General features: G+C 44.5%; 2 protein-coding genes across 17 annotated transcripts in view; one reads left to right on the forward strand and one right to left on the reverse strand.

The window, feature by feature from the left end:
* KMT2C (lysine methyltransferase 2C) overlaps window positions 1-11,586 on the forward strand; it is a 197,637-nt gene extending 186,051 nt beyond the window's left edge. For all 7 annotated transcript variants that reach the window (XM_083824638.1, XM_083824639.1, XM_083824637.1 and 4 more), the window contains 10 exons: window positions 334-473; window positions 1,969-2,073; window positions 3,938-5,057; window positions 6,049-6,185; window positions 6,355-6,497; window positions 6,763-6,931; window positions 7,928-8,044; window positions 8,745-8,818; window positions 9,230-9,338; window positions 9,591-11,586. In XM_083824638.1, the coding sequence (XP_083680764.1) occupies window positions 334-473; window positions 1,969-2,073; window positions 3,938-5,057; window positions 6,049-6,185; window positions 6,355-6,497; window positions 6,763-6,931; window positions 7,928-8,044; window positions 8,745-8,818; window positions 9,230-9,338; window positions 9,591-9,683 (2,207 nt within the window). In that variant the 3' untranslated portion in view covers window positions 9,684-11,586. The remainder of the gene's footprint in view (window positions 1-333; window positions 474-1,968; window positions 2,074-3,937; window positions 5,058-6,048; window positions 6,186-6,354; window positions 6,498-6,762; window positions 6,932-7,927; window positions 8,045-8,744; window positions 8,819-9,229; window positions 9,339-9,590) is intronic.
* A 2,246-nt stretch (window positions 11,587-13,832) lies between these two features.
* Window positions 13,833-20,994, reverse strand: part of GALNT11 (polypeptide N-acetylgalactosaminyltransferase 11) — a 45,027-nt gene continuing 37,865 nt past the window's right edge. For 8 of the 10 annotated variants that reach the window (XM_083824648.1, XM_083824652.1, XM_083824655.1 and 5 more), the window contains 2 exons: window positions 14,884-15,021; window positions 13,833-14,624 (listed from right to left, as the gene is read on the reverse strand). In XM_083824648.1, the coding sequence (XP_083680774.1) occupies window positions 14,493-14,624; window positions 14,884-15,021 (270 nt within the window). In that variant the 3' untranslated portion in view covers window positions 13,833-14,492. Of the gene's footprint in view, window positions 14,625-14,883; window positions 15,022-15,161; window positions 20,261-20,994 lie in introns of those variants that run through there. The other 2 variants (XM_083824658.1, XM_083824649.1) reach the window with 1 other exon arrangement.

The raw sequence follows: 20,994 nt of genomic DNA on the forward strand, positions 1-20,994 counted from the left end.
ACCCAACATAAGTAATTTCATGGCTGGTCTGTTTTTAAATACATTGTTCTAGAAGGTTGTTACTCTGCTGGAAAATTTTATGCAAGTCTTTAAGTATGTATTTCTCTATTGTTTTAATTATTCATTTCATATACAATAATTTATTTTTGCCTTGTTCACACAGGTGCTTTTGCTCTGGTTTAAACAATTTCCCCATCAGGACATGGTTTAAAGCTTGCCTTCCATCCCCTATCCAGGAGGATGCTACACCTCTAAGCCACTGAAGAATGCTGTGTCTTCTCATAAGCTTGATTTAGTCTGCTATGGCTTCTAACAGAATTCTTTTTTTTCTAGGCATAGCTGGCTATAAGGATCACAGTCAAAATATTGCAGAAAGCTCAGCACTGAGACCTCGATGGTGCTCTCATTGCAAAGTGGTAGTTCTTGGTAGTGGCGTGCGGAAGTCCTTCAAAGACCTGCCTTTTCATAAACAGGTACTGCAGTGGAAGTAAAGTTTCTTGCATGTAATGGTCAGTAAGCAAATGCAGGTAACAAAGACTGCTGCTTAATGTTCCAACTCATACTGCTTCATAGTTTCTTTGTATTCTTCCTTTTCTGAGAGTCCTAATTCAGGATGGGACATTCAAGCACATTTGTAGTGCAAATAACAAATGTCAAAGTTGTTGTATAAAATGTACTTAGTAAATTTCATGGAAGAGGTCCCATAAATGGTGGTGCTGCTACTCTCCTTCCACAGCCACTGCAGGAACCTTAAATACTCAAATAGAATCTATTTATAAGGCTGCTCCACACTGTCATTTCATGGAATCATAGAATGGTTTGGGTTGGAGGGACCTTAAAGATCATCTAATTCCATCATCTAATCATGGGCAGGGACCCCTCCCACCAGCCCAGGCTGCCTGTAGCCCCCTGTAGGTACTAGGAAGTTGCTATAAGGTCACCACGGAGCCTTCTCTTCTGCAGGCTGAGAGAGTTGGGGTTGTTCAGCCTGTCCTGATAGGAGAGGTGCTCCAGCCCGTTGATTACCTTTGTAGCCCTCCTCTGGACTCACTCCAACAGGTCCCCGTCCTTCTGGTGCTGGGGCCCCAGAGCTGGGCGCAGGCTCCAGGTGGGGTCTCACGAGAGCAGAGCAGAGGGAGACAATCCCCTCCCTGCCCTGCTGCCCACGCTGCTGTTGGTGCAGCCCAGGACACGGTTGGCTTTCTGGTCCTTCTCCTCGGGGCTGCTTTCAATCCATTCTCTGCCCAACCTGTATTTGTACTTAAAGTACTATAACAGCGAGAGTACTTTTACTCTTCCTGAGCAATAAGCAGTCTTCAGTCTCAATGTCTTGTATTTTATATTGTTTTTCATGTAAACAGAATCCCAAGCTGCTCGTTACGGTCATATGCAAATACAGAATATTTGCACAGGGAACTGTCACTCAGTAAAAATGTACCATTGCTCTTTGTTTGAATAAGATTGAGATGATTATGCAACAAAGGTATAAAGTCAAAATTTGTATATAAAATTAATGGGTTCATGTAGTCAGAAAAACACCGAATTCCCAGTAATGTTTTGCAGATGGATCAGTAGATAAAACAGTATGAACTGCCTTTGACTAGCCTAAAATGAGATGTTCTTTTGTCATCTAAAGATAAAAGAAAATGGATTTTTACTTTGCACGTGTGCCTGTGGAGCAGATGGGTGCATGGTATTAGAAAGCTTTATTTTGATCGTTAAACTTCTGTTAAAGGCAGAAAAGTAAATTTCTGTGAAGAAATGCTGAAGAACAGGGTTGTAGGTGGTGTTATCTGTCAAATAATCAAGTATTTTTATATCACAGTAGCACTTGCTACTTCCCAAATGTTCTACAAATAAAGAGGTAGACAGTTTCTAGCCAGATTGGAAGACTCGTTTCATTGCACTTAGTATGTGAAGAATGGTATTAAAATGCACTTCTGATAATCTTCCATGTTTGATCCCCAGGATTCCCAAGAAGGGCCTGATAAAATGAAGGACGTTGTATTCTGTAGCAACAACTGCTTTGTTCTTTATTCAGCAGCTGTGCAGGCAAAAAACTCCGAGAACAAAGTAAGTATCAAATGCTGGTAAATGCTAGCGAGCGGAGACTACTGCAGCTATTTTTTGAAAAACAGAAATGGAGCGGGGGGATCAGACACTGAAATTCTGAACCATCAGTGTGAAATAACATTCATATTTGCAGAGCCTTCTGTCTAACAGAGATGCAGGTCAGAACACTAGCCATCTTGTGCTGGCCTCACGGGCTTTGAAGATGCAATCTCAGAAAAGTAGTCTATGGGTTAAAGTTGTCTGGGCATTGTTAGAAACCACACATACCTCTTCAAGAGTTATTTTCTGCGTTTTGATTTGGCTTATATACAGTAAAAGTCTTACACCTATGCAAACAACTGAATGGCAAGTTTGCAAAAACATCTGTATTTTCTTACTGCAACTGAAAAAATAATCTTCAGTTACTTTACTTGGGTGAAGTTGCCATTTTAAAGCATTAATTACCAACACAATAATAAAGAGTCTGCTGACTGACAGTGACAAGGAAAATTAGCTTGTAATTACTGGAAAAATAATTTCTTAAAAACTTGTTCAACTTAAATTGAACTTAGGCCATGGATTTTTCCCAGGTGGGGGACAGGATGAATGTCCAGAATAGGACGCTTTAGTTTTCTACCTACCATTGCTATTAGGGATATACAGCAACTTGGAGACACTCAGCACTTTTGCACAGGGCCTTGATACTTGCTATTTCTGGGTGCTTTCAGCTTAAAATGAATATAATGGGTTAAATCTGTAAGGTTGAAGGTGGTGCCACTGAAAGGTTAGTAGGCCTTTGAGTACATCCTCAAATTATGCTTAATAATAACTTACTGAAATCTTACAAGAACACTTACATTTATCCAGTTAATCATTTAAATGAAATAGTCTTCACTCAGGACTAAATAATCGTGATGTTTATTTTCTCATAGATAAAAATGTTCAAGTACTTTTAACTAGCTTGGTTTCTACTTTTGGGTAGTTCAAACCCACATTTTTTCCTAAACCGGTGGACAGAATGGGCAACGTGGTTCAAGCATTACCTAATTAGTGACTTCTCACATAGTCATATGCTTACTGTAGAATATGCCGCCTTCCTTCAGATGCATCTAAATTATTTTTTCAAAAGAAACAGCAAAATACTGGATAAGGAGATAAAAATGTTTACATCCACGTGCTTGGACAAGTGTGTCGCCACATACATAATTAAGTTAATTACATGTCACATTCAGCCTCTTAATCCTTTCATTTATTCTTTCAAGATTAATCACACAAACCACATTAGGCACTTTTAATTTAAACTTCCCTTGTTCTTCTTCTTCTCCTTTTTTTTTAATAAATTTCTGCAGGTTTAATTCTTGTTTACTGTAACCGAATAGTTAAGACCTCAAGGTATATGACTAATGCAGAACTGTACAGGAATTTCCTTGTCACTTGTTCCCAGGAAAAATGTGGCATTAATTCCCAGTCTTCCCCTTCTAGCAAGTAACAAGTTTCTTGTTCTTTGAATTAATTCTGTGACCCATATTTTCGGTTATTTTGTGTCATAACAGAACTCTGAAAATACCTAAAATGTAAATCCCTCAACTACCTCTAGAGCATTTGAGTAGTGTTTCATTTGAAAGCTGTACGCAGGATTATTTGCTTTTCCTGTGAAGTTTTAAAGGATGCCGTGTTCTGGGTTAACTGGGGGAGCTTCAGTGCTCTGTATCCCAGCACAAGCTGGGATAAAACAGGTGAAGGTGATTTCCATCTTTCTCTGTCGCCGCGTCACGATTTTAGGCATTCAGAGCAGCCTCTTCAGTTCAGTTCTGACCTGAAAGTTTTCAAGACACGTGTAATGGATTGGGATTTTTTTCTTAAGATTTTTCTATTGTTTTGTCAGGAGTCGGTTCCATCTTTGCCGCACTCACCGATGAAGGAGAGGCCACCCAAAGCATTCCATCAGTACAGCAACAACATCTCCACCTTGGATGTCCATTGTCTGCCTCAGTTGCAGGAAAAAGCGTCTCCACCGTCGTCACCCCCAATCATGTTCCCCCCTGCGTTCGAAGCAGCCAAGGTAGAGGCGAAACCGGACGAGCTTAAGGTAACGGTGAAACTAAAACCTAGGTTAAAAGCAATACACAGTAGTCTTGATGACTGTCGGCCTCCAAGTAAGAAATGGAAAGGAATGAAGTGGAAGAAATGGAGCATTCAGATTGTGATTCCTAAAGGATCATTCAAACCTCCTTGTGAAGAAGAAATAGATGAATTTCTCAAAAAGTTGGGCACAACCCTTAAACCAGATCCTGTGCTCAAAGACTACAGAAAATGTTGCTTCTGTCACGAGGAAGGTGATGGATTAACTGATGGACCAGCAAGGCTTCTGAACCTGGATTTAGACCTTTGGGTCCATTTGAACTGTGCTCTTTGGTCTACAGAAGTCTACGAGACACAAGCTGGTGCCTTAATAAACGTGGAACTAGCACTGCGGAGAGGCTTGCAGATGAAATGCATGTTCTGTCACAAAATGGGTGCCACCAGCGGTTGTCACAGGTTAAGGTGCACCAATATTTATCACTTTACCTGTGCCATTAAAGCACAATGCATGTTTTTTAAAGACAAGACCATGCTTTGCCCCATGCACAAACCAAAGGGAACTCATGAGCAAGAACTCAGTTACTTTGCAGTCTTCAGGAGGGTCTACGTGCAGCGCGACGAGGTGCGGCAGATCGCTAGCATCGTGCAGCGAGGAGAACGCGACCACACTTTCCGTGTGGGGAGCCTGATTTTCCACGCCGTTGGTCAGCTGCTGCCACAGCAGATGCAGGCGTTTCACTCCTCGAAAGCGCTCTTCCCCGTGGGCTATGAGGCCAGCAGGTTGTACTGGAGCATGAGATACGCAAACAGGCGCTGTCGCTATCTCTGTTCGATCGAGGAGAAGGACGGGCTTCCATTGTTTGTCATCAAGGTTGTGGAGCAAGGCCACGAAGATCTGGTTCTCACGGACACAACACCAAAAGGTAAATTTTGTCGACAAAGGTGATGACTTTTGTGGGTCTGCTGTTTGTTACTAATGGTACTTATCACGTGTGATAAATGTTTCAAACCAATTTTGCAGACACTGCTCTAATTCAGACATTGCAATGTTAGAGGGAGCTTCTGGGATCCGTTTTTAATTTAACGCTCTAAAGACTGAGGACACCTCCGAAGAAGCCATATAGGCTGCAAATAAAAGACGATTTGTTACGGGTTCAGCTGAGGTTAAAATCAATAGTAAGAACGTTAGTACAAGTTTTCTTTCCTGAAAAATGACTATGTTTAAATATGATACTGCTACACAGTTGTCTTCAAATCAGTCGTGCTGAGGTTTATATGCAGTAAAAGGACAGCGAGGTTCCCAAGTTGTTCTTAGGACTGGGAGCACTGACTCTGCTGGGTGAGGAACAGCGCGTTAGAGGATAAACGTATGGCAGGTCTTGGGAACCTGCAACGCTTTGGGTTTTAACCACTTTGTGCTGTGGGTGCTGATACGCCTGGCCCCGCTCTATGCAGGTAAACCTCAGCAGAATGTTCCCCATGCAGCTGAGTGCTGACTGTAAGCCATTTATGGGAAAAGGGGACACAGGTAACTTTTTAGCAACCTCGTGCAGGGTTTCTAAGGAGAATCTCTTCTGTAACTTCAGAAAGCCCCCTGGTTCCCTGGAGAGAAACGTTTGTTGTTGTCAGAGAACCGAAGGTTTCCACGCTACGAATACTGAACGCTCCCTTCCTGAGAAGCAAGGAAGGGTACCGCGGAAGTATTATGCTGCTTTGGAATTCGTTCAAGACAAAATAGTATCTCATCAGATCATTCCCCATTTCCCTTCTGAAACGCTGGCCTTGACAGCAACAAAACACCTTTTCAGAATGAGTTTCTGGTTCCTGCTATCTTCAGGCGTTAGTTTTAAAACCAGTACAGTGGACTTTTAATTTTTTTTGATCCATGTAATTCTTTCCCGTATGGTTGTGTAGGTGTGTGGGATAAAATCTTGGAGCCTGTTGCTTCTGTTAGAAAAGAGTCTGAAATGCTCCAGCTGTTTCCTGGCTACTTGAAGGGTGAAGACCTCTTTGGTTTGACAGTCTCTGCGGTGGCAAGGATTGCCGAATCGGTGAGTCTTCACCATCACAGCTCTTGCTGGATCACCCAGAATTGTTGGCTATCTCATACACACATGAGAAAGGGAGCAGGAGGAAGTGTGGATAATGAAACATCTCATTACGTGCTGTGAACTGATAATTACTTGGCTTTTCTTTTTGTTTGTGTCTGTTCTCTTGCAGCTTCCAGGGGTTGAGGCCTGTGAGAATTACACTTTCCGCTATGGCCGAAACCCCTTAATGGAACTTCCTCTTGCTATCAACCCCACGGGCTGTGCCCGTGCCGAGCCTAAAATGAGTACCCATGTCAAGAGGTTTGTGTTAAGGTATTTTGTTTTAATTTCACATAGTACAGCCCAGGGTTTATAGGCTGCTTAGGGTTATTTGTGCTTTTGTCTGCTGCTTACAAACCCTGTCGTCTTTGGCTGTGTATGTGCATGCCCAAATCAACGGGATTGCTGTGTCGTCTATGCTAGCTGGCTTTAAGTGTGTGTGCGTCTAAAAGAATTTTTTAATTGGCTTTGTGGCTGTTTTCGGAGAAATCTTCAGTTTGTTTTGTATTTTTTCCTGTTATATGCCCAATTCCTACAGGCCTCACACCTTGAATAGCACCAGCACATCGAAGTCATTTCAGAGCACAGTTACAGGAGAACTGAATGCGCCTTACAGTAAGCAGTTCGTCCATTCCAAGTCCTCTCAGTACCGAAAAATGAAAACTGAATGGAAGTCCAATGTGTATCTGGCTCGCTCTCGCATTCAGGTCAGTTCTCATCGGAGGAAGTTCTTATACCAATTTGTATTTAGACTTTATATTTTTATATACATATATTTTACATACACGTTTTTCATTTATTTTAATATAAATAATTTTAATGTAAATAATTTATATTTTAATCTAATTGGATGTGTTTATTTATATAAATAATCATTATATAATTATTTTAATATTTGTTTTATATTAAAAATGTAACAAAACAATTGCAATATTCCTTCAAGTCTGTACCAAAATTTGGCGATTTGTACGTGGCAAATCACTTCATAAGACTCTCAAGCACTGTTTCTTAATAATTATTGTAAATACCTTAAAAAATAATTTGTTACTGTCATCTAGAAAAATGCATTACTTCCTTTCAAGGTGGTTTTGTCCATGTTTCTCAAAAAGATAGTAAAAATAAATACAGAAATATGCAGTGGAAGCATGACATACCCAGACCAAGCTGAGTAAAGTGGTATGAAACAGCACAGGGAGTTCAACACTTGACTGCATTCATTAACGGGTTTCTTACGATTTCCATGTAATTGTTTGTGGTTTTGCTCCACAGACTATTGTGCAAAAAGTTCATTATATCTTTCTGTGTGTGAACATGGTTGTTGTTTGTTTTAGGTTGGACTTAACTGTGCTATTGTGTTCCTCTTATGTTTCTCCGTTCTTGTGAGGCGCCTACTTTATTTTTCAGTGAATTTGTAATCTCCACACAGTCAGTCATAAGGTATAAGAGGTATAAGAGAAGCCTGCTTTCTCACCTAGACAGAAGCCAAGTATGTCTTATTGCATCTTAAATTTTTTCTGTAAACCTGAGTTTTTCATCTGGACTGTTACAACATGAGTTGCTTTTCTTTGCTATTTTATTCTTTCTGGTTAGTTTTAAATTTCTTTCACGTGATTTTCTGCAGGAATGGTTTTGGGGCATGGTGAGGAATGCAGTGTAAATGTAAATTCATTATGAAATTCTAAATCACTATGTGTTTTTTGTAGGGCCTGGGCTTGTATGCTGCTAGAGACATTGAAAAGCACACTATGGTCATTGAATATATCGGAACTATTATCCGCAATGAGGTGGCAAACAGGAAAGAGAAGCTTTATGAATCTCAGGTACGGGCTGGTGTTTGTTCTCTGTTTCTTTCCCCTTCCCCATTCCATCATTCATATCGCAAGACAAATGCTCGCTGTTTGTTGAATGAATTTGTGGATTGTGAAGAGACGTGAGACGTGGCTGCAGCAGGTAACAGGAGTCAGGTCCCCTCAGTTCTGTGTGCTGCTGTGCTCTAAATGTAGTAGGCTAGAAGTACAGCCACAGGAGGCTACAGTTTTCTTATCAAAGGACCCCAGAGTACTTAAATGTTTAATAAACCTCGCAGCACCCCAGCCAGGCAGGTAATGCATATTCTCATTCCTGGAGGAAAAAGAAAGAGCTTTTAGAGAGATGTCAGGACCTCAATTTTTAATGAGAACTTTAAATTTAAAGCAATTTCCTTTGCGTAATGTAGCAGTATTGTAACAGTTGATACACATTTGCGAAGCACTTCAAGAAATCCGAGCTATTAGTGCACTGTTGGGAGGGAAATACTAATTTGACAGATGCGTGTTGATGACCCATCCAATCTCTCAAAAAGCAGTGAGGTTAATGGCAGCATGCGACTGTCAGATGAAGTGTGTGCATCCTCACTGTGTCCCCAGCGAGCCAGTGGGTATCTGACCATGTTTACGGAGCACTTGGAGATAACCCACGTTGCTGCTTTCTTTTAATCATCGACAATTATTTAAAATCTACTTTTTTCTCAATTCTTTCCAGAATCGCGGGGTGTACATGTTCCGCATTGACAATGACCACGTCATCGATGCTACCTTGACAGGAGGTCCTGCAAGGTGGGTGGCTCTGGAGAGATCCCTGGCCTTGTTCTGCAGAGCTGTCCCTGTCCCCTTCCTTGGGGGCCGCTTGTTGAGGGACTCAAGTTTGTGCTTTTCTCAATGGCCTCTACTCTGCAGGCTGGCACGTTCAGTCTTTAGACCGTCCCACTGAAATAATGTCGTCTTTTTCATTAGCTTTACTCATCTTTGATTGTATTTCATGGCAGCTGTGAAGAAAGTGGATTTTTTTTAACGTTTTTTTTTTTTTTTTGGCATTTTCTAGGTAAAGAAACAAGTACAGAGTAATATAATTTTATCTGGAAAGTCAATGCACCCCTGAAGCTAAGGTCATTCTAAGGTTTGGTTTAGATTTGTCTCAAATGATGCATTTTCTTAAAAGGTTACCTTTTTCAAACTCTGTTTTCGTAGGTATATCAACCATTCGTGTGCACCTAACTGCGTGGCTGAGGTGGTAACTTTTGAGAGAGGACACAAAATCATCATTAGCTCCAGCAGGAGAATTCAGAAAGGGGAGGAGGTAGGGCTGTCTCCTTTGTTTTTACATCACTGTTGCCACTTATGTTCATTTCTAGATACTTACCCAATTCCTACAGCCACTAGCACCAATTGTTTGTGCTGTGGTGGGGAAGACTGACATTTCCCTTCCCCTTTTGCATGTTAAATCTTGCCAGTTCCGACAGGTGCAATGTGTGATGTGTTTAATCTGTAGGTACAAGGGAAGATGTAGTAAATCCATTTTTTGTAACCTCTCTCCTGCATCTTTTTCCAGCTTTGCTATGACTATAAGTTTGATTTCGAAGATGACCAGCACAAGATTCCATGTCACTGTGGAGCTGTAAACTGCCGAAAATGGATGAACTAGAATGCATTCCTTGCTGTCTTTTGAGGGTTGCTTGTCCCTAGGAAGAAGTGATTCACATTTTGATTTTGTCGACATAAAATTGTTGCCTTTTTGAAGGGAAGAAAAAAATCACTTCTGAAAGTACACATTTCTACTCAAGTATTTAAAAAACAAAAAAAAAAAAAAAAAAGGAAAAACAAGCACCAGAAGCAAGCCGGCAAAATCTGAAGCTAACTTTCCAGACACGTGGAGGTTAAACTGAATTAACAGAATGGTCCAGCACTTTTGTTTTTTGAGCTCACTAAGGAGAAACTGTTGAACTTGGGCAAAGAACTGAAGGCTGACCTGCGGAAGTGCAGGTGGGCATATATGAATGTAAGACTGAAATCACCAGCGAAAGGGAGAAGTCCAAAGTGCTGGCCACAGCCTTATTTGATAAAGGGGCAGGCCCTCTAATTAAAGAAAAATTTTAAATAAAAGTAGACACCACTGAACAAGGAATGTACTGAAACGACTTCCTTAGGGATAGAGCTAAGGGAAAAATAACTTGCACTAAAATACATTTAAATACTTGATTCCATGAGTCAGTTTATTGTAGTTTTTGATTTCTGTAAAATAAGAGAACCTTTTTGTATTTATTATTGAATAAGTGAATGAAGCTATTTTTAAAAAGAAAGTTAGAAGAAAGCCAAGCTGCTGCTGTTACCTGCAGAACTAACAAACTCTGTTACTTTGTACAAAAGTGTAAATATTTTGAGAAAAAAAAATACAGTATAAAAATAGTTATTGACCAAATGCTACCAGACTCTGCAGCAGTTCGGGTGCTTATTATAAAATGTCAATAGGGATGTTACAATATGATCTCATGTATTAACAGACATGTGATTACAATTACGGAATAACCAAAATCTCAATTTAAAGAGAGAGGGTTTTTTATGTTTCAAGCAGTCTCAACTGTGGTCTATTAGAATTTTTTTAAGTAAACCTTAAGCCTGGTACAGGGCGTGTATATTACCAATAAGACTTTTGTAGATGTTTGGGTAATTTAGATTAATTTTATTTGTATTATATTGTTGCATCCCTATTTCTTAAGTCAGGTTTTTTGTGCTTAAAATTTGTGATAACTGTGAATAACTGCTAAAACCACCCAAAATAGAGGCTGAACATCGTTTTTTCTTCAGCAAAAGTAGTCAAGATTAGGTGACTGTTCAGCCTACATTAAATCATGTAAACAGCATAGAATCATGTAGTTGGAGCTTAAGTCTGATATGATAGCCTTCTTAAAAGGAAAACAAGGAAAAAAATTAGATGTAATGTGCTTGCAGCTGCAGGACGCTGGCAATAGGGTTTTGGAAAATGTAATTTAAAGATGTGTTTGTATGGATTGTTTTTGTTTACATTTCTTTAAAAAAAATAAACACTGTTTTGTGTTTGCTTGTAGAAATTTAATCAGCATTTTGAACCAGGTTAGCTTTTTATTTTGTACTTAAAATTCTGGTACTGACACTTCACAGACTAAATATAAAAAAAAAATGAAGTTTTTTTTTTTGTGTGCACAATTAAAGTGGACTGTAAACTGTTGGTATATTCAGTAATACAGTTCTGAACTTGTAATGTATATGGCATGATGTATTTTTATCTTACAGAATAAATCAATTGTATATATTTTTCTCTTGATAAATAGCTGTATGAAATTGTTTCTTGAATATTTTTCTTCTCTTGTACAATATTCCAACATCCTACCAGTATTTGTCCTACAGTTTTTTCTGTTCTGTATAATAGTATCTAATGTTGGCAAAAAAACAAAAACAACACAAAAAAAAAAGAATTTTTTGAAGTATACAGAGTGTTATGGGTTTTGGAATTTGTGGAAACAGATTTAGAAGATCAGCATTTACAAATAAAAATATTTTACATCTATAAATTACCCTCCTGTTTTCATTCGGGGTGTCTGCCTTCTAGTTGTTTCTGGATCTCGGTGTCTGTTTCCAGCAGCGAGAAGCAGCGGCGAGAATGCGGTGGGTGCGTGGTGTTCCCCTGCTCTCCCACGCTCCCTGCACCTTGGGTTTTACTCTGCGATGCCACGTCCCTGGAGGCAGCGGAAGCGATGCCAGTCCCTTGGGTTCGGCTTGTCCTCCTTCGTCCTCTGAGCTGGAGCCGCTCGCAAGCAGCCCGAGTGGTGTCCTGCTCGTCCTGCCCAGCCGAAGCCCTGCCAGCTGTTGGCGGTCACTCAGCTATAGGAAGAAAACTAAATTCCACCCGGTCACAGGCAACGCATGCAGAGACCACGTAACTGAGCGGGGCCGGGTGGTCGTAGAAACGCTCATCACCAAAATCTGAGCAAGGGAGGCCGGGGACTGACCAAGAGCTGGCTTTGGCCAGCAGCAACCTTTCACTGCAGGGACACGGCACCCCGAAGCGCTGCTGGGCGCCTTGTTCCTGAAACCACCCCTGTGCCTCGGGCCTTGCAGCAGTGCAGTGGGCGAGGGGAGCCCTTCGTGGGCAGCCTCAGCCCCTTCCTGGCCCCCCCCAGCTCTGGCCGTGGCTCCAGGCCCTTGCGCTCAACACAGCAAGTGTGGGGATGGGTCGTGTCACCTGCACGCAGCATCTGGCTTTGCACGTGGTAGAAGAGCAGCCACAAGCCACTTGGAGGAAGGAGGGTTACCTGGCCTTCAAAGGGAAAGGCTAAAAATGTTTTATGTAGCTAATAAGCGCGGGGTTAAAAATAAGTCATATTTCTAGCAAGAGGGAGGCAGAAGATTTACATTAAGCTGCAAACCAGCTGCAGCTCAGCGGTCGATCAAGGTACAGCCTCATCTGTTACTGCAGGCCTGAAGACCATGTGCGCTGAGCTGGTTCTGAGAGCAGCCCCCACATTGCCTCACAGAGCAGCAAAAGGTCAAAAAGTCACTGTGGCACTAGACCCAGACCGTAAATAAATAAAACATCTGTTGTGCCTGACTGAGGCTCTGGTTCTTTTTTTTTTTAAACAGCACAGAAAAAGGACAGAGCCGGGCTAGTGCACAGCCAATCTGACAGCAAAAAAAAATAAAATAAATGACACAGGCTGCAGGAAAGGCTGCCCTGCAGCTGGGAGCAGCTGTAGCAGCACGGCCATCACCCAGGTCCCCATGGAAACAGGCATCTGTGCAACGAGAGGCCCCGCTCTGTCCTGCACAAACCCACCTGGAGCTGTCGGTGCTTGGGTGCGGCCCTCGCTCCCAGGGCTCAGCTGGCGGCCACCTGCACCAGGAGCCGCCTCGAGACTCCAGGCTCTGCTGCGAGGGCCCCAGCGAGCTGGTGAGAGGCACAGTCCAGGCCTGAAATGCAGCCGCTGTGGGGCTGGGGTTGTTTTCAGGGGCATTTCTGGCTGGCATCTGACTTACATTCCAGTGATTTATCTGGAGGAAAATCCACTTGAGCCGATTGCTGAGGCTTATTACTAAAGGCTGGGTACCTGGTTCCTCCCCGCGCTGGGACTCGGCTCCTCCTCCAGCTGAACGAGGCAAAAAGCTGCAGAGCAGCAAGGGACTGCTCTTACCTGCTCGTTGTCTTCCTCTTGCACGTCTTCTCCCCTCGTGGCTGCCCGCTGAAGGACCCAGTGCAATTCGTCCCAGGTGACTCCGTCCTCGCCGCAGGAAGGCTTGGTCTGTAATTACTCCAACATCGTCATTACTTGCCTCCTGCAGCCCAAATGTCAGTAGCAGGATACCAGAGCATTTGTGTGCCTGGAAAACATTTCTGCTGCCCGAGTTAAAGGGTAAGGCTTTGTCAGCGCTGCTCACATTCGAACTGCGTGCTTCCCGGGGAAGGCAGGCGGCTCTGGCACGATGGGTAAGGCCACACGCTAAGAAAAAAAACGCGGTGTGTAAGAAGAGCTTTTCTGCAGCAGCTTCCACACCTGCTGAAGAAGTATCTGGGGCTGAAGCAGGACGGCAAGGAAAGGTAACTAGTGAAATAAAGGCACTTGGGGAAGGAAACAGAGAAGTGGAGAGGAAGAAAAAAAATAAATTACCTGTCAAACCCTTCAAAGGAAAGCAAGAAAGAACCATCTGGGAGGAAAAGGGAGTGAAAACAAGGGAAGACCCCAATTGTGTGACTGTTGGTTTGCATCAGCCTCCTACCTGGTGCTCTCCGGTCTGGTGGCTACAAAGAGTACAGCCATGCTGATTAATAAAAAAATGAGACTTTATTTTAAATGCAGCTACTGTCATGGGTCATCAAAATAGACTTTGTAATAGTTACTTCTTTTTTTTAAATATGAGGTGACGAATGACAGCTAAGAATTTAAACTACATGAAATGTCCTAAAACTGCAAATTAAAAGAACTAAATTTAAATACCGCAAATGACAATTTTCAGAAGATAAAAGGGAATAAAAATATTTTCCAGGTAAAGTAAAATAATTTGGCCAGTAAAACCATACTAAAAAAAAATGTAAATTAACGAGATACTGCGCATGAAATACTCAAAAATGACTCCTGTCTGTCATTCAAAAGATCCACAAGGCTAAAATCTCACGATTTAAATTACACCGCTCTAATAATTTCTCTTACTTAAAAACAGTTCAATAATCCAGGACAGTCCAAGGGACCGCGTCGGGTCTGTAGCAGGGCTGCCGCCGCTCCTGCTGCACCCGACACGGGGCCGGTGACCGCCCGGCCTGCCTCGCGCCCGCAGCGCAGCTCCTCGCAGCGGGACGTTCCTGCGGGGTCCTTGCGATGGCTGTGGCGGGGGTAGCAGCAAAGGGCTCCTCGCAAAGCCCTGCAGAGTGACCTCAGGTGGCTGAAGGGGCTCCTGGTCTTGGCTCGACGCTCCGGGGCTGGCTGGCTCAGCTCTCAAAATGCCACTGCTGAGGCAGGGACCCGTCGCAGATGGCCATGGTCACGTACCCTTTGTGGCTAAGCGGGTCTACCACCTTCATGCACTGCCCCACGGAGACCTGGTAGAGGCGGTTGTTCTTCTGGAGAAGAGAGGAAGACAGACGGGATTCATTTCCTAAAATTCTGTCCTACGTCGCTGTCACACTGAAGCTAAACTGATGCTTACGGGGGCTGACGCTGCCTCAACTGTGCGCCAGGCCTAGTGCGGCGCATCTGGCTTGGTAATCTCAGGTATAGTCATCATTAAACCCGACCCTGATGTCCTGTTAGTGGTACCGTCACTTGTCAAGGCATTAATTCCAAGCAACGCGCTATAAATACGCCAGCCACGCCGCTTACCCCAAACGTCCACTGCTGGGAGCCACCGGAGCCGTGGCATTTCATGAGACGAGGCGGATCGGACGAGCGCGTTTCCGACACATCCAAGCAAAGCAGATTATTCAAAATCAGCTCGTGGTCTTCGTTGTAAACCCAGACCTGAGAGGAGAAGGAGAAAGACTTTTATCACAGAGCTTATCGCAGTTTTCAGGTGTCAGAGATGCGCCCTGCACTGCTTGCTGCCTTTTTTCCAGCAACCAAAGTGCAGCTGCAGCGCTGCGTCGCCTTCCCGGCCTCCCACAGCATCGCCCCACACCCAGGCACCTACAGGACTCTGCCTTGTCCCCAGGCAGACTGCTTTTCCTAGCTGTGCCCTGCCAAAGCTGAGACCGGGCCTCCTGCTTCACATCCACTTTGTTTTAGCTGAGCCAGCACGGAAACGCCTGGATCTGGACCTCAGGAACCTACACAACACCCCAGCAGCTCCGCTGGTGGCGAGAACTGAGTTCAGCCCCTCTCCAAGGCTGAGCTGGGTAAAGCAAGAATTCATGGACTCATGTTTCCAAGATCATGCTTGGGTTCCTGACTTTACATGACTGTTTCAGGGGGCTTTCTGTTGTCATGCTGAAAACCACTGCACCTCTAACAGCCAGCAAGGACACGCTGCAGCCATCGGCGTGCCCTCGCCCACGTGTTAAGGTGGCACAAGCAGGTATTTGTACTGCTGGGGTAAAACACCGCCAGGCACCTTTGGTTGCTGCAATTAGTGCAGGCTGGGCTGCCTGCACCCTGCTGCAGGGCAAGGCTTGCTGGACGTGGCTTAGGGCTGGAGGAGGCAGGACCCTCCGTCTGGTCGCACTGCAGGAGCTGCCGGTCCCTGTTCCTCCCTCAGATCGGTTTGGCAGAGGCCCTGGAGTGCCCATAACCAACAGGAGACGCTCATCTCTGTGCCAGAAAGCAAAGGCATGGATGAACTTTGATGGGTCTGCACCTCGAAGCTGCCTAGGTGGGACAGGGATATGGGAAAACTGGAGCTCTGCAGTGAGGGGACGATAGTGAGACCGCCTGGCCGAACACCCAACAGCTCCTACTGTTCTGATCCCGCAGGGAGGCCCCTGCCTCGCACAGCAGCTGGGCAGCACCCTCCAGCCCCGCTGGGTGCTCAGCAGGCTGCTCACCACCTCGCTCACCCCCATCAGCTCCCTTCCCCTGACTTCTGTCACTGCCGGTGAGGGAATGGAGCCCCCCGTTACTGCTCCGGAAACACAGACCCACAGGACTAAGCTCTGGTGCCACAGCACGCGTGCCCTCCTTGCCCCTTCTGTGTCCCCACGAAGTCTGCACAAGTTTCACGCTGTATATAAAACATCTAACTCCAGGCAGCAAAAAATCAAGCAAACAGAAGCAATCCTGATCCCTGCTTGTTGGGTGGTTCGATGGGATCACGCACCCCCTGCTGCGTGGAGCTGCGGTTCAGGACGCTGCCTCGGCTGGACGGCACGATGAAGAAGCACGCGGCTCGTTCCTCAACCTGCTGCCTACTGTAACAGAGCGAACGGCTCCCTTGGAGAAATGCAGGTGTTAACGTTAGCATTTGTCCCAGCCTCAGGAGCTCTGTGCTCTCTAACACACTTTTTCGCTTTAAGCCCCGTCCTGAGAAGGAAAGCACATCAAGATTAAAGAGGAGGAGAAAAGGGAGACGCAGCAGGACTCGCCGGAACAGCATTCCTGCTGAAAGAAGAACCAAGCCCCAGCAGCAGGCGAAGGCGGGGAGAACGGAGATGGGACTGCAGCGACACCGCGTTAATCAGAGGCTGAGTAACGGCAAAGAACTCACAACAGCAGTGAAATCCTGTGCCCTTCAGATTAATTATGCATTTGGGGTAGAAAACAAATGAAAGAGAAATATAGGTCCCAAATTTGGGACACCTTACTGTTCCAAATTCAGGCTGGGGTATCGCTGGGACCTTGCAGACTATTAGACTCAAACACAGGGAAAGCAAAGCCACACTGTGGGGGGTTTTATTATGTAACTGAAGCCTTTGCATACTCCAAAATTTATTAAGTACGTTGCTGCTGACAGCGGCAGGACGATGTTTAGCTCTCGGTGGTACAGGCTGGCAGGAACAACAGCACCGATCACACAGAAGTCCACGGAATAGGTTGGAAAATCTTTCTACAAAGAAAACAATCTGCTCTGCTTTGCTTTTTGCCCATGATTTGCCTGGCTTCAGGCTCAAGCCCAGCAGCAGCAGGCTGGCCAGTAAGGAACCAGCCCAGGCTTTAGACCTCCGTTCTACGTGATGGCTTGGCTTGTCCTTCCTACTTATTTCCTACTGTCAGCTGGGCATTTTTTTATTTTTATCTTTTAAATAACAGACATGATACAGGGTGTTTTCATTGGGCATCCACTTCCTACCACCCGGAAGCACATCAGGGGCAGATTTCCCTTAGTGGACATGGAAGTGTGCCCGGATCCTGCTGCTGAGGAGCGAAGCGCCGTGAACTGCTGTCCCCAGCGCCACCCCGAGCGCTGCACCCCCCTGAGAGCTCTCGCCCTTGTCGCTGGAGTCAAAGAGAAACACCGGGATGCAACCGGACTGTGAGGGCTTGCTTCTATTTCCAAGCACAAGCAAAGAGGCAGGTGTTATGCAGAAACCTCTCTCCATGCCACCAGTGATAAAATTTGGGGGTAAATACGCTTTAGTTTGGTGAACGGCGCAGGAGGGGCCCCTTCCCAGCATTTGCTTTTTCCCTCCCTCTCAACCCAGGCTCCAGGGCAAGATGAGACCCAGGACTGCCCTGGACAACTCTAAGGCGTCGCGTGGCCCCAGGGCACCAAGGGCAGTCCCTCTGGCACCGGGTTCAGGGGTTCAGCGCAGGGAGCTACGGAGGCAGGAACCAGAGCTTCTGCAGCACAGCTTCACCCACAGCTCACCAAAACCGTTCACTGGTAGCTCGCACTGCTGCAGGTTGGCTCCTGCAGCTTTGTGCTCTCTCAAGTTATTAATACTTGGACTTAGTAAGGGGGGGGGGGGGGGGGAAGGCTGCCTCCTTTGGTACAGGAGGCACTCTCTTCCTTCATAAACCCCTGTATAGCACAGGGGGAGTGTTTTTTTTTTTTTTTAAAATATCACTCATAATAAAGAGATACAGGGCCATGTTACTGATCTTTTTTTTTTTTTTTTTCCTCCTTCAGGAAAAGATGACACTCTTCACTCTGTGATTAATGTAAATAGATAACAGGCAGCTGAACTACTAGAGGAAATTCAAGTGAGGAGAGGGCTCAAAGGGTGTCTTAACCTAGGAGGATGACCCATATTACTATCCCTTTTAAGAAATTGGGTTAACTATATAAGATTTGAGGTCCCGTGTCAATACGGACAACCGCATTAAAACCCATGACCCCAGCCTAGGACAAATAAACAAACCAAGGAAGCTGCAAGTAGGCAGCAGAGGGAAGCTCCATGTCCCTAAGGAACAAATATTTCAAGGCTGTATGGAAGCGCCAGCCTGCCCTTTGGCTTTCAGAGCACAGCAAAAGGCAGGGCTGGCCAACTGGCCTAGCTTCATGCACATACCCTCTTATTTTGTCTGCAAAGCGCATTAGTGCTAGAGGCATGCATTGAGGAGCTGCACTCCACGCAAGGCAGCAGCTACAGCAGGAACAGCCCTTTGTGGGGAAGTCGCTGCTGCAAGCCGTGCTGGCAGGAGCAGCTCTCCAGTACTCGAGCTGTTGCTTAGGTTGGCACCGCTGCATCATTGAGTCAGAGTTTTTAAAAGACAAATATTCAGCTTAATAGCACAAAGAAGCCACCTCAGCAGGAGGAAGAGCTGTGCCTACTGATTTCTATCACTACAGCTGTGTTCATCTACTTCAGCTCTCTTCTTACGTATAACAACGATATAGCACCAACTTGTGAAAGTCACCAGCAGAGCTTGGTGGTCCGTCCAGGAAACCCACTGTCCTCCTGAAGGTTTTCCTGAAGGTGTTTTTTTTTTTAAAAAAAACTGATGTATGCTTCCCACTCCATTTTTCAGTGTTGCTGACGTTGTGTGACAGTTTGTTAGAGGGACTGCAGAGCTGTGTTCTTCCATCTGCTGAAAAAGCAGCAGGCAGACTCAGCTTGCACTCCTTCACGCTCACTCTAGACACGCGTTGGAGAAGAAAAACAAACTTACACCCGTGATGCAGACAATGAGGGAGAAAGATCTTACAGATGAACTTGGAATTTAGTGAGCACTTCCTTCTACAAACTGCTCAAGAGTCAGAGACTGAAGCATGCATGCTGACATTTGTGAAGTTCTACAAAAGTAGAAGCAGAGCTTTTCTGAATTTTTCTGCCCAAACCTGTTCTCTGAGTCCCGTTACAGAGGCACACGCTCACAGACCTGGCCACTTCCCAGCCTGACTGGCGACAGTCACATTTTTAAAGCTTTTTATGTTGCTAAGTTAGAGAAAGCTGGAATTATTGAAATGAAGCAAATGCACAGAGGAGAATAACCTCTTTCTAAACAAGAGTAGAAAAAAATACAACTCAGACTGGGAGGAGATTTTCTGGAAAAGGAACTTGGCTTTAAGCATTTGGGTCAGGAAAAGGCAAGCAGGCATCAGATGCATGACAAACCCATGCCAGATCACAAACACTCCTACTAGTTAGTCTTGTGTTGGCTATTATGCTTCGTTCCAAAACCTTCATTCTTCAATACTCCTCTTCCATGTTTATCAGTAACTACTTTTCCTTTGGGACAGGCTCTAGTACGAAGCACTTCAGCATCCTTGACATCTACTCACCATCTGATTAACCTTAGACATGATGGTTTTGAGTAGAATCCACAACACTTGCTTTAAGACTCCTTCAGTCTTTCATAACGAAATGCAGATGTCTGATCTTTCCAAGTCCTTGAATATTTTCTAGTCTCCTTCGACACCCGAGTTTTTATGGCAAGCACTACCTCGTGCGTTCTCAGTTCCGCTTACAGAAGGAGGTCGGACACACTGCTGACATCAAGGAGGAGAGTTTAAGGAGAGTTTACTTTGCAGTCTTGGCACTTCCTCCACGCGACCACACCTCAACTACAAATTTTCATTCCACGTTAGTCTTCAGCTTGCAAAATCCACATTCAGTATTTCTGCTTCTCGATTTCTGTTACTTCAGGCTTCGTTGCACTGACCTTTGTTCTGCTAAATCCTCTCACCTCTCCTACCTGTGCTATTTCGAACTACAAAATTATAGACTACCATCTTCCAGTCAAAGGAGTGTGACCAAGGAGTCTCAAGAAGGCCCAATTTTGTTTCCCAGCCCTTTGCACGCTCTCCCAGGTAGAGTTCACCTTGCTCCTTCATCTTACTGAGCAGTAGCGTGTATTTTTCAAGTATTCACAGAGCAAAAGTAGCCTGGAAAGAAATAAATGGTGACAACTTATTCCTTGGGGAAAAAAATAACTGGCTTCAAAGGAAACCATCACCAAGTGGCATCACATTATTTCCGCAGAAAGCACAGCTAACCTGCGGTACTCACTGCCACGGGATGCCAAGAGCTTACAGGAGATCAAAACGCAATTAAATGCTCATTAAAAAAATAATAAAAAGAATCAAAGCTATTGTCCAATTATTGTTAAGTTTCTGTAAGTGAGCACCCTGGGGACAGGACAGCTGGGTACCTGCCTTTCACCAGGCCCAACGCAGGCTTTTGTATTAAGGCTAAAGGCATAGAACAGATGGTTCTAGAGCAAAAAGCATAGTTGTTGGCCTTTTTGCCTAACGTTACTAAAAATGGCAATTAAAAGCTTCCAATACTGAAGTTTCTTGCTATATTTTATAAGCAGGAGTTGTTAAGTGTTCTTTTTCTTTACATTGTTCTTATGTACCTAGAGCAAGAGTGGTCAAGAAGATGTGAAAGACAGCAGGCTGACGTACTCTTGGGATTTATTAGGAGAGTAAAACAAGTATAATGGCAGAATACCATAGTGTTGGTTAACATACTTGGTTGAAGATCAAAATATTTGTTAAAGACAGCACAGCCAGTTTTTTGTGAGAGCTAATTGCTCTGCTTACCACTAGTGAACTAGATTCATGAGGAAAGCCAGTGATAGACAAATTAATGCTCAGATTGTTCTTCTCTAAACCAA

Source organism: Anser anser, assembly GCF_964211835.1.
Source record: "Anser anser genome assembly, chromosome: 2".
Classification (NCBI taxonomy): Eukaryota; Metazoa; Chordata; class Aves; order Anseriformes; family Anatidae; genus Anser; species Anser anser.